This window comes from Somniosus microcephalus, unplaced genomic scaffold, assembly GCF_052327205.1.
Source record: "Somniosus microcephalus isolate GS21.2 unplaced genomic scaffold, FLI_Smic_1.0 unresolved_chr7, whole genome shotgun sequence".
Lineage (NCBI taxonomy): Eukaryota > Metazoa > Chordata > Chondrichthyes > Squaliformes > Somniosidae > Somniosus > Somniosus microcephalus.
In genome coordinates, this window is record NW_028225185.1 from 45,250,982 (window position 1) to 45,265,814 (window position 14,833).

Genomic DNA, 14,833 nt, shown 5'->3' on the forward strand with positions numbered 1-14,833 from the left:
TGTGACCCCTCTCTCTCACGGGTCAGTGTGTCGGGGACGGACCGTCTCTCTCTGTGGCCCCTCTCTCTCACGGGTCAGTGTGTCGGGGACGGACCGTCTCTCTCTGTGGCCCCTCTCTCTCACGGGTCAGTGTGTCGGGGACGGACCGTCTCTCTCTGTGGCCCCTCTCTCTCACGGGTCAGTGTGTCGGGGATGGACCATCTCTCTCAGTGGCTCTGCTCTCTCATGGGTCAGTGTGTCGGGGACGGACCGTCTCTCTCTGTGGCCCCTCTCTCTCACGGGTCAGTGTGTCGGGGATGGACCATCTCTCTCTGTGACCCCTCACTCACGGGTCAGTGTGTCGGGGATGGACTATCTCTCTCTGCGGCCCCTCTCTCTCACGGGTCAGTGTGTCGGGGACGGACCGTCTCTCTCTGTGGCCCCTCTCTCTCACGGGTCAGTGTGTCGGGGATGGACCGTCTCTCAGTGGGGCTGCGTTCTCTCACGGGTCAGTGTGTCGGGGACGGACCGTCTCTCTCTGTGGCCCCTCTCTCTCACGGGTCAGTGTGTCGGGGACGGACCGTCTCTCTCTGTGGCCCCTCTCTCTCACGGGTCAGTGTGTCGGGGACGGACCGTCTCTCTCTGTGGCCCCTCTCTCTCACGGGTCAGTGTGTCGGGGACGGACCGTCTCTCTCTGTGGCCCCTCTCTCTCACGGGTCAGTGTGTCGGGGACGGACCGTCTCTCTCTGTGGCCCCTCTCTCTCACGGGTCAGTGTGTCGGGGACGGACCGTCTCTCTCAGTGGCTCTGCTCTCTCACGGGTCAGTGTGTTGGGGACGGACCGTCTCTCTCTGTGGCCCCTCTCTCTCACGGGTCAGTGTGTCGGGGACGGACCGTCTCTCTCTGTGGCCCCTCTCTCTCACGGGTCAGTGTGTCGGGGACGGACCGTCTCTCTCTGTGGCCCCTCTCTCTCACGGGTCAGTGTGTTGGGGACGGACCATCTCTCTCTGTGGCCCCTCTCTCTCACGGGTCAGTGTGTCGGGGATGGACCGTCTCTCTCTGTGGCCCCTCTCTCTCACGGGTCAGTGTGTCGGGGACGGACCATCTCTCTCAGTGGCTCTGCTCTCTCACGGGTCAGTGTGTCGGGGACGGACCGTCTCTCAGTGGGGCTGCGTTCTCTCACGGGTGGACGCGCTGGTGCATGGTCAGATGACTGGACTGAGCAAACCTCCTGGGGCAGTGGCTGCACCGGAAGGGCTTCTGCCGAATGTGGAGGAGCTGGTGTCTGCTCAGCTCGCCCAGGTCCCCGAAGCGTTGCCTGCACTCGCCGCAGGGGAAAGGCTGCTCTCGCAGGTGGAGCCTCTCGTGCTTGCTCAGGTCGCTGGAGGTGCGGTACTGGAGGCCGCAGGCCGCGCACTGGAAGGGTTTTTCCCCCGTGTGGATGCGGGAGTGGATCTTCAGGTCGGTGCTCCGGCAGAAGGCCCGCCGGCAGACCGGGCAGGAGAATGGCTTCTCGCCGGTGTGGATGCGCCGGTGCTTCTTCAGCACGCTGAAGGTGGGGAACCGCATGGGGCAGGCGGGGCAGGGGAAGGGCTTGTGGCCGCTGTGGATGCGCCGGTGCATGGTCAGGTCGCTGGAGCGGCTGAACCGCTTCTGGCACTGGGCGCACTGGAAGGGCCGTTCGCCCGTGTGGATGCGCTGGTGCTTGGTGCGCTCGCCCGAGGTGGCGAAGGGCTTGGCGCAGAACGGGCACGGGAAAGGCTTCTCGACAGCCCCCCGCCGCGCCGGGCGAGGGCACGCTTCCCCGGGGGCGTGGGTCCTGCGGTGAGACGCCAGGCTCCCGGCGCTCTGGAAACGCCTCCCGCAGGAGGGACAGGCCAAAGCCTGGTCCGCCGAATGGAGGACTCCCTCGCTGGGCCCGGTGCCCGCCCCGGTGCGGCAGCCCCGCTGCCCGGCCAGGGGGCCGAGGCTGGTGAAATGCTGCGGGCACAGGGGGCGATCGAAGGGTCCGTCCTTGGCCCGCGGCCGCAGTCGGCTCGCTAGCCGCGTGCTCCTCCCCCGACGATTGAGGGGGCTTGGCTCACGGTCCTGGGCCTCCTTCGCGCAGTCTCCAGTCACAGGCTCCCCTTCCATGCTGCCTCAGGCGCTCCGTCTGTGAAAGAACAGATCACTCAATCACACACTCACGTGGAGAAAGATTTTCAATATAAACCCACTACTGCGTGCAGTTCTGGTCACCACATTACAGAAAAGATGTGATTGCACTAGAGAGGGTACAGAGGAGATTTACAAGGATGTTGCCAGGAGTAGAGAATCTTAGCTATGAGGAAAGATTGGATAGGCTGGGTCTGTTTTCCTCAGAACAGAGGACGCTGAGGGGAGACCTTATTGAGGTGTATAAAATTATGAGGGGCCTAGATAAAGTGGATAGAAAGGACCTATTTCCCTTAGCAGAGGGGTCAAAAACCAGGGGGCACAGATTTAAAGTAATTGGGGGAAGGTTTAGAGGGGATTTGAGGGGAAATTTCTTCACCCAGAGGGTTGTGGGGGTCTGGAACTCACTGCCTGAAAGGGTGGTAGAGGCAGGAACCCGAACCACATTTAAAAAGTACTTGGATGTGCCCTTGGGATGCTGTAACCTGCAGGGCTATGGACCGAGAGCTGGGAAGTGGGATTAGACCGGAGAGCTCTTTGTTGGCCGGCTCGGACACGATGGGCCAAAATGGCCTCCTTCCGTGCTGTAACATAGAAACATAGAAGATAGGAGCAGGAGTCGGCCATTCGGCCCCTCGAGCCTGTTCCGCCATTTAATGAGATCATGGCTGATCATCCAAATTCAGTACCCTGTCCCTGCCTTCTCCCCGTATCCTTTGATCCCTTTAGCCTTAAGAAATATATCCAACTCCGTCTTGAATATATTTAATGAATTGGCCTCTACTGCCTTGTGTGGTAGAGAATTCCACAGGTTCACCACTCTCTGGGTGAAGAAATTCCTCCTCATTTCTGTCCTAAATGGCTTACCCCTTATCCTTAGACTGTGACCCCTGGCTCTGGACTCCCCGACCATCAGGAACATCCTTCCTGCATCTAGTCTGTCTAGTCCTGTTAGAATTTTATAAGTTTCAATGAGATCCCCTCTCATTCTTCTAAACTCCAGCGAGTATAAGCCCAATCGACCCAATCTCTCCTCATACGTCATTCCTGCCATCCCAAGTATCAGTCTGGTGAATCTTCGCTGCACTCCCTCCATGGCAAGAACATCCCTCCTCAGATAAGGCAACCAAAACTGCACACAATACTCAAGGTGTGGTCTCACCAAGGCCCTGTACAACTGCAGCAAGACATCCTTGTTCCTGTACTCAAACCCTCTCGCTACGAAGGCCAACATACCATTTGCCTTCTTAACCGCCTGCTGCACCTGCATGCTTACCTTCAGCGACTGGTGCACAAGGACACCCAGGTCTCGTTGCACTTCCCCTTCTCCCAATCTATTGCCATTCAGATAATAATCTGCCTTCCTGCTTTTGCCACCAAAGTGGATAACCTCGCATTTATCCACATTATACTGCATCCGCCATGCATCTGCCCAATCACCCAACCTGTCCAAATCGTACTGGAGTTTCTCGGCATCCTCCTCACAGCACACACGCCCACCCAGCTTTGTGTCATCTGCAAACTTGGAGAGATTACATCTAGTTCCCTCATCTAGATCATTAATATATATTGTGAATAGCTGGGGTCCAAGGACCGATCCCTGCGGTACCCCACTAGTCACTGCCTGCCACTCGGAAAAATACCGTTTATTCCAACTCTTTGCTTCCTGTCTGCCAACCAGTTCTCTATCCAAGTCAGTACCTTGCCCCCAATCCCATGTGCTTTAACTTTGCACGCTAATCTCTTATGCGGGACCTTATCGAAAGCCTTCTGAAAGTCCAAATATACCACATCCACTGGTTCTCCCTCATCTATTCTACCAGTTACATCCTCAAAAAATTCCAGTAGATTAGTCAAGCATGATTTACCTTTCGTAAATCCATGTTGACTTTGTCCGATCCTGTCACTGTTTTCCAAGTGCTCTGCTATTACATCTTTTATAATGGGTTCTAGCATTTTCCCCGCTTACCGGTCTGTAATTCCCCGTTTTCTCTCGATCACCTTTTTTAAATAGTGGAAGATTTTAGAAACGATAATCCGGGACAAAGTTAACAGTCACTTGGACAAGTGTGAATTAATGAAGGAAAACCAGCACGGAATTGTTAAAGGCAAATCGTGTTTAACCAACTTGATCGAGTTTTTTGATGAGGTAACAGAGAGGGTTGATGAGGGTAATGTGGTTGACGTAGTGTACATGGACTTCCAAAAGGCGTTTGATAAAGTGTCACATAGTCGGCCCATGGAGTAAAAGGGACAGTGGCAACATGGATACGAAATTGGCTAAGTGACAGGAAACAGAGAGTAGCGTTGAATGGTTGTTTTTCGGGCTGGAGGAAGGTATGCAGTCTGTTCCCCAGGGGTCGGTACTAGGACCACTGCTTTTCTTGATATACATTAATGATTTAGACTTGGGTGTACAGGGCACAATTTCAAAATGTGCAGATGACACAAAACGTGGAAGTATAGTGAACAGTGAGGAGAAGAGTGATAGACTTCAAGAGGACATAGACAGGCTGGTGGAATGGGCGGACAGGTGGCGGATGAAATTTAACACATGAAAGTGTGAAGTGATACATTTTGGTAGAAAGAATGAAGAGAGGCAATATGAACTAAAGGGTAGAATCCTAAAGGAGGTGCATGAACAGAGAGACCTGGGGGTATATGTGCACAAATCGCTAAAGGTGGCAGGGCAGGTTGAGAAAGCGGTTAAAACAGCTTACGGGATCCTGGACTTCATAAATAGAGGTATAGAGTACAAAAGCAAGGAAGTTATGACAGACTAGATGCAGGAAGGATGTTCCCGATGGTCGGGGAGTCCAGAACCAGGGGTCACAGTCTAAGGATAAGGGGTAAACCATTTAGGACAGAGATGAGCAGGAATTTCTTCACCCAGAGAGTGGTGAACCTGTGGAATTCTCCACAACAGAAGGCAGTTGAGGCCAATTCATTAAATATATTCAAGAAGGAGTTAGATATATTTCTTAAGGCTAAAGGGATCAAGGGATATGGGGAGAAAGCAGGGACAGGGTACTGAATTTGGATGATCAGCCATGATCTCATTGAATGGCGGAGCAGGCTCGAGGGGCCGAATGGCCGACTCCTGCTCCTATCTTCTATGTTTCTATGATGAACCTTTATAAAACACTCATTCGGCCTCAACTGGAGTATTGTGTCCAATTCTGGGCACCGCACTTTAGGAAGGATGTGAAGGCCTTAGAGAGGGCGTCCGTGGCGGTCGCAGGGTAAGCGCTCTCCCTGAGTTGGTCGGCACACTTCCGCTACAGACGCTGTGCATCGGCGCTGATGAGTTCAGCGAGTCAGCGGGGAGGCAGCAGAAGCAGCGATGGAGGCCACGACGACCCGCTGTAGCACGGCGGCTGGCAGCTCCTCGGCGGGAGGCTCGGAGGTCGAACCGGCAGAAGAGGAGGCGGCCAGCGGACCGAGGGCCCTGGAAGGTCGGACACCGCGGGAGGCTCAGAGGTCAGACCGGGTGGAAGGGGAGCCAGGGAGAAGCAGGCCCCGGGGACGTCGGTACCACGGCGGCTGAAGATTGTCGGGCAGGAGTGCGGGAAAGGCGGAGCGAGGCGAGAGCGGACCCTATTGTGATGGCGCCGATGAAGATGGCTGCCGTCCTTGCGGGCTCCGTGTGTACCAGGCAGCTAAGTGTCCTTTGCTGCTTGGTGCGCTCGGCTCGTTAAGAAAAAAGCATTTCACTGACTGGATTTCACTTGTTGTATTTGGTTATGTGACCAATAAAATTGAAATTGAAAAGATTTACAAGAATGGTTCCAGGGATGAGGGACTTCAGTGACGTGGAGAGACTGGAGAAGCTGGGATTGTTCTCCTTAGAGCAGAGAAGGTTAAGGGGAGATTGACCAGAATGGTACCAGGGATGAGGGACCTGTGATGTGGAGAGACTGGAGAAGCTGGGATTGTTCTCCTTAGAGCAGAGAAGGTTAAGGGGAGATTGACCAGAATGGTACCAGGGATGAGGGACTTCAGTGATGTGGAGAGACTGGAGAAGCTGGGGTTGTTCTCCTTAGAGCAGAGAAGGTTAAGGGGAGATTGACCAGAATGGTACCAGGGATGAGGGACTCCAGTGATGTGGAGAGACTGGAGAAGCTGGGATTGTTCTCCTTAGAGCAGAGAAGGTTGAGGGGAGATTGACCAGAATGGTACCAGGGATGAGGGACTCCAGTGATGTGGAGAGACTGGAGAAGCTGGGGTTGTTCTCCTTAGAGCAGAGAAGGATGAGAGGAAATTTGATAGAGGTGTTCAAAATCATGAGGGGTCTGGACAGAGTAGATAGAGAGAAACTGTTCCCATTGGCAGAAGGGTCGAGAACCAGTGGACACAGATTTAAGGTGATTGGCAGAAGAACCAAAGGTGACACGAGGAAAACTTTTTTACTCAGCGAGTGGTTAGGATCTGGAATGCGCTGCCTGAAAGGGTGGTGGAGGCAGACTCAATCGTTGCTTTCAAAAGGGAATTGGATAAGTATCTGAAGGATAAAAAATTGCTGGGCTATGGGGAGAGGGCGGGGGAGTGGGACTAGCTGAAGCGCTCTTGCAGAGAGCTGGCACGGGCTCAACGGGCTGAATGGCCTCCTCCTGTGCTCTAACCATTCTATGAGCATTTAGGAACAAACGGGTTAATCAAAGACAACAGGCACGGATTGATTCAGGGCAAGTCATGTTCAGAGAATCCCACAGCACAGGAGGAGGCCATTCGGCCCATTGTGCCTGAGCCGGCTCCTTCGAAATCAGTCCCACTCCCCCCTGCTCTGTCCCCACAGCCCGGCACGTTTCTCCTTTTCCAGTATTTATCCCATTCTCTTCTGAAAGTTACTATTGAATCTGCTCCCACCGCCCTTTCAGACAGCGCATTCCAGATCACAACAACTCGCTGCGTAAAAAACATTCTCCTCATCTCCCCTCTGGTTCTTTTACCGATTATCTTCAATCTGTGTCCTCTGGTTACCGACCCTCCTGACACTGGGAACGGTTTCTCCTTATTTACTCTTAACAAAATCATTCATGATTTTAAATACCTCTATTAAATCTCCCCTTAACCTTCTCTGCTCTAAGGAGAACAACCCCAGCTTCTCCAGTCTCTCCACATCACTGAAGTCCCTCATCCCTGGTACCATTCTGGTCAATCTCCCCTTAACCTTCTCTGCTCTAAGGAGAACAACCCCAGCTTCTCCAGTCTCTCCACGTCACTGAAGTCCCTCATCCCTGGTACCATTCTGGTCAATCTCCCCTTAACCTTCTCTGCTCTAAGGAGAACAATCCCAGCTTCTCCAGTCTCTCCACATCACTGAAGTCCCTCATCCCTGGTACCATTCTGGTCAATCTCCCCTTAACCTTCTCTGCTCTAAGGAGAACAATCCCAGCTTCTCCAGTCTCTCCACGTCACTGAAGTCCCTCATCCCTGGTACCATTCTGGTCAATCTCCCCTTAACCTTCTCTGCTCTAAGGAGAACAACCCCAGCTTCTCCAGTCTCTCCACATCACTGAAGTCCCTCATCCCTGGTACCATTCTGGTCAATCTCCCCTTAACCTTCTCTGCTCTAAGGAGAACAACCCCAGCTTCTCCAGTCTCTCCACATCACTGAAGTCCCTCATCCCTGGTACCATTCTGGTCAATCTCCCCTTAACCTTCTCTGCTCTAAGGAGAACAACCCCAGCTTCTCCAGTCTCTCCAGATCACTGAAGTCCCTCATCCCTGGTACCATTCTGGTCAATCTCCCCTTAACCTTCTCTGCTCTAAGGAGAACAACCCCAGCTTCTCCAGTCTCTCCACATCACTGAAGTCCCTCATCCCTGGTACCATTCTGGTCAATCTCCCCTTAACCTTCTCTGCTCTAAGGAGAACAACCCCAGCTTCTCCAGTCTCTCCACATCACTGAAGTCCCTCATCCCTGGTACCATTCTGGTCAATCTCCCCTTAACCTTCTCTGCTCTAAGGAGAACAACCCCAGCTTCTCCAGTCTCTCCACATCACTGAAGTCCCTCATCCCTGGTACCATTCTGGTCAATCTCCCCTTAAAATTCTCTGCTCTAAGGAGAACAACCCCAGCTTCTCCAGTCTCTCCACATCACTGAAGTCCCTCATCCCCGGTACCATTCTGGTCAATCTCCCCTTAACCTTCTCTGCTCTAAGGAGAACAACCCCAGCTTCTCCAGTCTCTCCACATCACTGAAGTCCCTCATCCCTGGGACCATTCTGGTCAATCTCCTCTGCACCCTCTCCAAGGACTTGACATCCTTCATAAAGTGCGGTGCCCAGAACTGGACACAATCCTCCAGCTGGGGCCTGACCAGTGTTTTATAAAGGGTTAGCAATAACTTCCTTGCTTTTGTACTCCATTCCTCTGTTTATAAAGGACCCCATTTGCTTTTTTAAACAGCCGGATCAACTTGTCCTGCCACCTTCAAGGATTTGTACACAAACGCCCCCAGGTCGTCCTAATCTTGCACCCCCTTTAAGATTGTACCATTTAGTTTCTATTGTCTCTCCTCATTCTTCCTACCAAAATGAATCACTTCACACTTCTCTGCGGTAAATTGCATTCGCCACGTGTCTGCCCATTTCACCAGCCTGTCCTTGTCCTCCTGACGTTCTTTCCTATCCTCCTCACTGTTTACTACATTTCCGAGTTTCCTATCATCTGCGAAGTTTGACATTATTCCCTGTACACCCAAGTCTAGGTCATTGATATATATCAAAAAGAGCCGTGGTCCTGATACCGACCCCTGGGGGACACCGCTGTACACTTCCCTCCTGTCTGAAAAACAATCGTTCACCGCTACTCTCTGCTTTCTGTCTGCGAGATGGATGATGTACGTACCCAGGAGCCACAAGCCAGGGGTCTGGAGCAGGGATTTAGTACCCGGTGTCTGGAGTCCGGTGTCTGGGGTCTGCAGCCGGTGTCTGGAGCCTGGATTCACTGTCTGGAGCCTGCACCCACTGTCTGGAGCCTGCACCCGGTGTCTGGAGCCGGAGTCTGGAGCCTGCACCCGGCGTCTGGATTCACTGTCTGGAGCCTGGATTCACTGTCTGGAGCCTGGATTCAGTGTCTGGAGCCTGGATTCAGTGTCTGGAGCCTGCAACCGGTGTCTGGAGCCTGGATTCAGTGTCTGGAGCATGCACCCGGCGTCTGGAGCCTGGGTTCAGTGTCTGGAGCCTGAGTTCAGTGTCTGGAGCGTGCACCCGGTGTCTGGAGCAAGCACCCGGTGTCTGGAGCGTGCACCCGGTGTCCGGAGCGTGCACCCGGTGTCCGGAGCGTGCACCCGGTGTCTGGAGCCTGGATTCAGTGTCTGGAGCCTGCACCTGGTGTCTGGAGCCTGGATTCAGTGTCTGGAGCCTGGATTCAGTGTCTGGAGCATGCACCCGGTGTCTGGAGCCTGGATTCAGTGTCTGGAGCATGGATTCACTGTCTGGAGCTTGGATTCAGTGTCTGGAGCCTGGATTCAGTGTCTGAAGCCTGGGTTCAGTGTCTGGGGCCTGGGTTCAGTGTCTGGAACCTGGGTTCAGTGTCTGGAGCCTACACCCAGTGTCTGGAGCCTGGATTCAGTGTCTGGAGCCTGGATTCAGTGTCTGGAGCTTACACCCGGTGTCTGGAGCCTGGATTCAGTGTCTGGAGCCTGGATTCGGTGTCTGGAGCCTGGATTCAGTGTCTGCAGCCTGGATTCAGTGTCTGGAGCCTGGATTCAGTGTCTGGAGCCTGGATTCAGTGTCTGGAGCTTACACCCGGTGTCTGGAGCCTGGATTCACTGTCTGGAGCCTGGATTCACTGTCTGGAGCCTGGATTCACTGTCTGGAGCCTGGATTCAGTGTCTGCAGCCTGGATTCAGTGTCTGCAGCCTGGATTCAGTGTCTGCAGCCTGCACCCGGTGTCTGGAGCCTGGATTCAGTGTCTGGAGCCTGGATTCAGTGTCTGGAGCCTGAAACCGGTGTCTGGAGCCTTGATTCAGTGTTTGGGGCCTGGATTCAGTGTCTGGAGCCTGGATTCACTGTCTGGAGTCTGCACCCGGTGTCTGGAGCCTGAAACCGGTGTCTGGAGCCTGGATTCAGTGTTTGGGGCCTGGATTCAGTGTCTGGAGCCTGGATTCACTGTCTGGAGCCTGGATTCACTGTCTGGAGCTTGCACCCGGTGTCTGGAGCCTGGATTCGCTGTCTGGAGCCTGGATTCACTGTCTGGAGCCTGCACCCGGTGTCTGGAGCCTGGATTCACTGTCTGGAGCCTGGATTCACTGTCTGGCCGGGTCCTCGCCTCGCGTCCCCTCTCTGCGCAGGCGCCGCCTCCCAGTCTCTCCATAGAGCGGTTTCTCAGCCGCGGGGCACTGTGGGAGAAACGGCCGCCATTGCTGGCAGTCCCTCAGTGACGTCAGTCTCACTGTGTGCAGCCACACAGCAGCATTCATCCTCCCCCCGCATTAAAACAGGAGAGGGTATTAGATGGAGAGGGTTCAATTGGATCAGCTTTGGGTCCATTACTCTTTGCAATATTTATGAACTTGCATAAATGACCTAGACTTGGGTGTAGGGAGCAGCATTCTAAAGTTTGCAGATGATATGAAATTTGGCAAAGTAGCAGATCATGCTGAGGATAGCTATCGGCTTCAGATTGACACGGACCGGGTGGTAAAATGGGCAGAAGCGTGGCAACGTGTCAGCTGTGGCTCAGTGAGACGTTAAACCGAGGTCCCGTCTGCCCCCTCAGGTGGATGTAAGAGATCCCACGGCCGCTATTTCAAAGAAGAGCAGGGGTGTTATCCCCGGTGTCCTGGGGCCAATGGGGGAAATATTCGGTGTCACCCATTTTGGGACACTAATATCGGCGGGGCGCAAAGTTTAGCGCCCGGCGCTAATTATCACCTCCGATTGCAAAATTCGCCTCTATCGCCCCTGGAGGTGATTTGAGCGCTAAATCGGGCGCTACACACCTCTCTTAAGGCGCAAACTTCGGGGAGCAAGGTGCTACCTCAGAGCACTACCGAAGCTCAGGCGATGTCCGTTACCATGGAAGCCAGACAGGGGAGGGGCCATTTGCTGGCCAGCCACACCCTGCTCATTGCAGCCTCGAATCTCGGCCTGGAGAGACCTCGCAAGCAATTGTGTTGGAAGCACCAATGGATAGGCCCAGGGAAAGAGCTCAGCGCTTAGAACCTCCAAAGTGGTGCTGAGGGCCAAAACTCCTTAGGATAACGTTAAAACCAAAAATTCTGCCGACAGGAAAAGGCAGGAAAGGCTCACCTTTAAATAGCACTCCCCCAGCCCCTTCCCGACTTGAAAACGTTCCCCTCTACCTGTCTTTCCTAGCGGCAGGCGCGAAGGCAGGGGAGCATGACTCAATATCCGGTCTGTGGCGCTAGCGGGGCATTACACGCTCGACTGACATCACTATCTGTGGGCACAGGAGATCGTGGAGGTAGTGTTTAGCGCCGCCGCAAAACGACTGGTCAATTTCACGAGCGGCGCTAAAATTGCCGTGCCCGGGCGCCAAGTTCATAGCTCCCCCTGGAGGCGCTAACGGGAGGCGCTAACCAACCGAATTTTCACCCTTTCTTTCCTTCAGATGGAGTTCAATGTGAAGTGATGCACTTTGGAAGCACTAACACGGAAACACAGTTACTGTAAATGGCACGATTTTGAAAAGTGTGGGGGAGCAGAGAGACCTTGGGGTCCATGTACACAAATCCTTAAAGGGGGCAAGGGCAAGTTGATCAGGTGGTTCTAAATGCTTCTGGAACATTGGGCTTCGAAATAGAATAGAATATAAAAGCAAAGAGATCATGGTAGAACTTTTCTTCTTCTTAGGCAGTCCCTCGGAACCGAGGATGACTTGCTTCCACACTAACAATGAGTTCTCAGGTGACTGATGAGTCCAATGCGGGACCTACAGTCTCTGTCACAAGTGGGGCAGACGGTGGTTGAAGGGGCGGGTGGGTGGGGTGCTTGGGTTGACGTGCTCTCCTTCCGCTGCTTGCGTCTGGCTTCCGCTTGCTCCCGGCGAAGAGACTCGAGGGGTTCGGCGCCTTCCCGGATGCTTCTCCTCCACTTTGTGCGGTCTTGGGCCAGGGATTCCCAGGTGTCGGTGGGGATGTTGCACTTTTTCCAAGGAGGCTTTGAGGGTGTCCTTGAAGCTTTTCCTCTGCCCACCTGGGGCTCTCTTGCCGTGTCAGAGCTCCGAGTAGAGCGCTTGTTTTGGGAGTCTCGTATCGGGCATGCGGACGATGTGGCCCGTCCATCGGAGCTGATCGAGCGTGGTCAAAGCTTCGATGCTGGGGATGTTGGCCTGAGCGAGAACACTGACGTCGGTTCGCCTATCCTGCCAATGGATTTGCAGGATCTTGCGGAGGTAGTGTTGGTGGTACCTCTCCAGTGCTTTGAAGTGCCTGCTGTACATGGTCCATGTCTCTGAGGCACACAGGAGGGCGGGTATCACTACTGCTCTGTAGACCATGAGTTTAGTGCCGGGTTTGAGGTCCTGGTCATCAAACACTCTCTTCCTCAGGCAACCGAAGCCTGCACTGGTACACTGAGGCAACAAGAGCAGGTCAGAGGCTAGGTATTGTGCGGCGAGTGTCTCACCTCCTGACTCCCCAAAGCCTTTCCACCATCTACAAGGCACAAGTCAGGAGTGTGATGGCATACTCTCCACTTGCCTGGATGAGTGCAGCTCCAACACTCAAGAAGCTCGACAACATCCAGGACAAAGCAGCCCGCTTGATCGGCACCCCGTCCACCACCTTAAACATTCACTCCCTCCACCACCAGCGCACCGTGGCTGCAGTGTGGACCATCTACAAGATGCACTGCAGCAACTCGCCAAGGCTTCTTCGGCAGCACCTCCCAAACCCGCGACCTCTACCACCTAGAAGGACAAGGGCAGCAGGCGCACGGGAACACCACCACCTCCAAGTTCCCCTCCAGGTCACACACCATCCTGACTTGGAAATATATCGGCCGTTCCTTCATCGTCGCTGGGTCAAAATCCTGGAACTCCCTCCCTAACAGCGCTGTGGGAGCACCTTCACCACACGGACTGCAGCGGTTCAAGAAGGCGGCTCACCACCACCTTCTCAAGGGCAACGAGGGATGGGCAATAAATGCTGGGCCTTGCTGGCGACGCCCACATCCCATAAACAAATATAAAAAAGTTATATCTTAGCCTTCTCTGGTCCAAGGAGAACAGTCCAAACTTTTCCAACCTCTCCTCCTAACTGAAGCCTCTCATCCTGGTAACATTCTGGTAAATCTCCTCTGCACCCTTTCCAAGGCCTTTACATCCTTCCTAAAGTGTGGTGCCCAGAATTGTCCACAACACTCCAGCTGAGGCCTAACCAGTGATTGAGAAAGTTCGAGCCTGATCTCTTTGCTTTTATATCCTATTCCTCTATTTATAGCCCAAGAAACCCAGATGCTTTTTTAACCACCTCTTCAACTTGCCCTTGGCCCCCTTTATGGGTTTGTGCACATGGACACCAAGGTCTCTCTGCTCAAAACCCACACTGTTCAAAATCGTGCCCTTTACAAGTATACTGTCTTTCCATATTAGTCCTCCCAATGTGGGTCACTTCACACTTCTCCGCACTGAACCACCTGCCGCGCTTCTGCCCATTTCACAATCCCGTCTCTGTCGTCCTGAAGCCTGTAACCATCCTCATCACTATCCACTACTTTGCCAAGTTTCATATCATCTGCAAACTTTATAATCATTGAATCATAGAAAGTTACAGCACGGGAGGAGGCCATTCGGCCCATCGTGTCTGTGCTGGCCGACAAAGAGCTCTCCAGCCTAATCCCACTTCCCAGCTCCCGCTCCGTAGCCCTGTAGGTTACAGCACTTCGAGTGCGTATCCAAGTACTTTTTAAATGTGGTGAGGGTTCCTGCCTCTACCACCCTTTCAGGCAGTGAGTTCCAGACCCCCACCACCCTCTGGGTGAAGAAAGTTCTCCTCAACTCCCCTCTAATCCTCCGACCAATTACTTTAAATCTATGCCCCCTGGTTATTGACCTCTCTCCTGAGGGAAATAGGTCCTTCCTATCCACTCTATCTAGGCCCCCTCATAATTTTATACACCTCAATTAAATCTCCCCTGAGCCTCCTCTGTTCCAAAGAAAACAACCCCAGCCTCTCCAATCTTTCCTCACAGAAAAATTCTTCTGTCCTGGCAACCCCCTCTAGTGCAATCACATCCTTCCTGTAATGTGGTGACCAGAACTGCACGCAGTACTCTAGCTGTGGCCTAACTAGTGTTTTATACAGTTCAAGCACAACCTCCCTGCTCTTATATTCTATACCTCAGCTAATAAAGGAAAGTATTCCGTATGCCTTCTTAACCACCTTATCTACTTGTCCTGCTACCTTCAGGGATCTGTGGACCTGCACTCCAAGGTCCCTTTGTTCCTCTACACTACTCAGTGTCCGACCATTTAATGTGTATTCCCTTTCCTTGTTAGCCCTCCCCAAATGCATTACCTCACACTTCTCCGGATTGAATTCCATTTGCCACTGGTCTGCCCACCTCACCAGTCCATTGATATCTTCCTGCAGTCTGCAGCTTTCTTCCTCACTATCAACCACACGGCCAATTTTAGTATCATCTACAAACTTCTTAATCATGCCCTCTACATTGAAATCTAAATCATTGATATATACCACAAGGACCCAGTACTGAGCCCTGCGGAA

General features: G+C 53.3%; 1 protein-coding gene across 1 annotated transcript; it reads right to left on the reverse strand.

The window, feature by feature from the left end:
• Positions 1-696: 696 nt before the first annotated feature.
• LOC147086870 (uncharacterized) lies at positions 697-10,429 on the reverse strand. Its single transcript, XM_085979073.1, has 2 exons — positions 8,986-10,429; positions 697-2,130 (listed from the first exon to the last, which is right to left on the reverse strand). The coding sequence occupies exon 2, from the start codon at positions 2,109-2,111 to the stop codon at positions 1,158-1,160; it is 954 nt and encodes a 317-aa protein (XP_085835199.1). The 5' UTR covers positions 2,112-2,130; positions 8,986-10,429; the 3' UTR covers positions 697-1,157.
• Between the last annotated feature and the right edge of the window lie 4,404 nt (positions 10,430-14,833).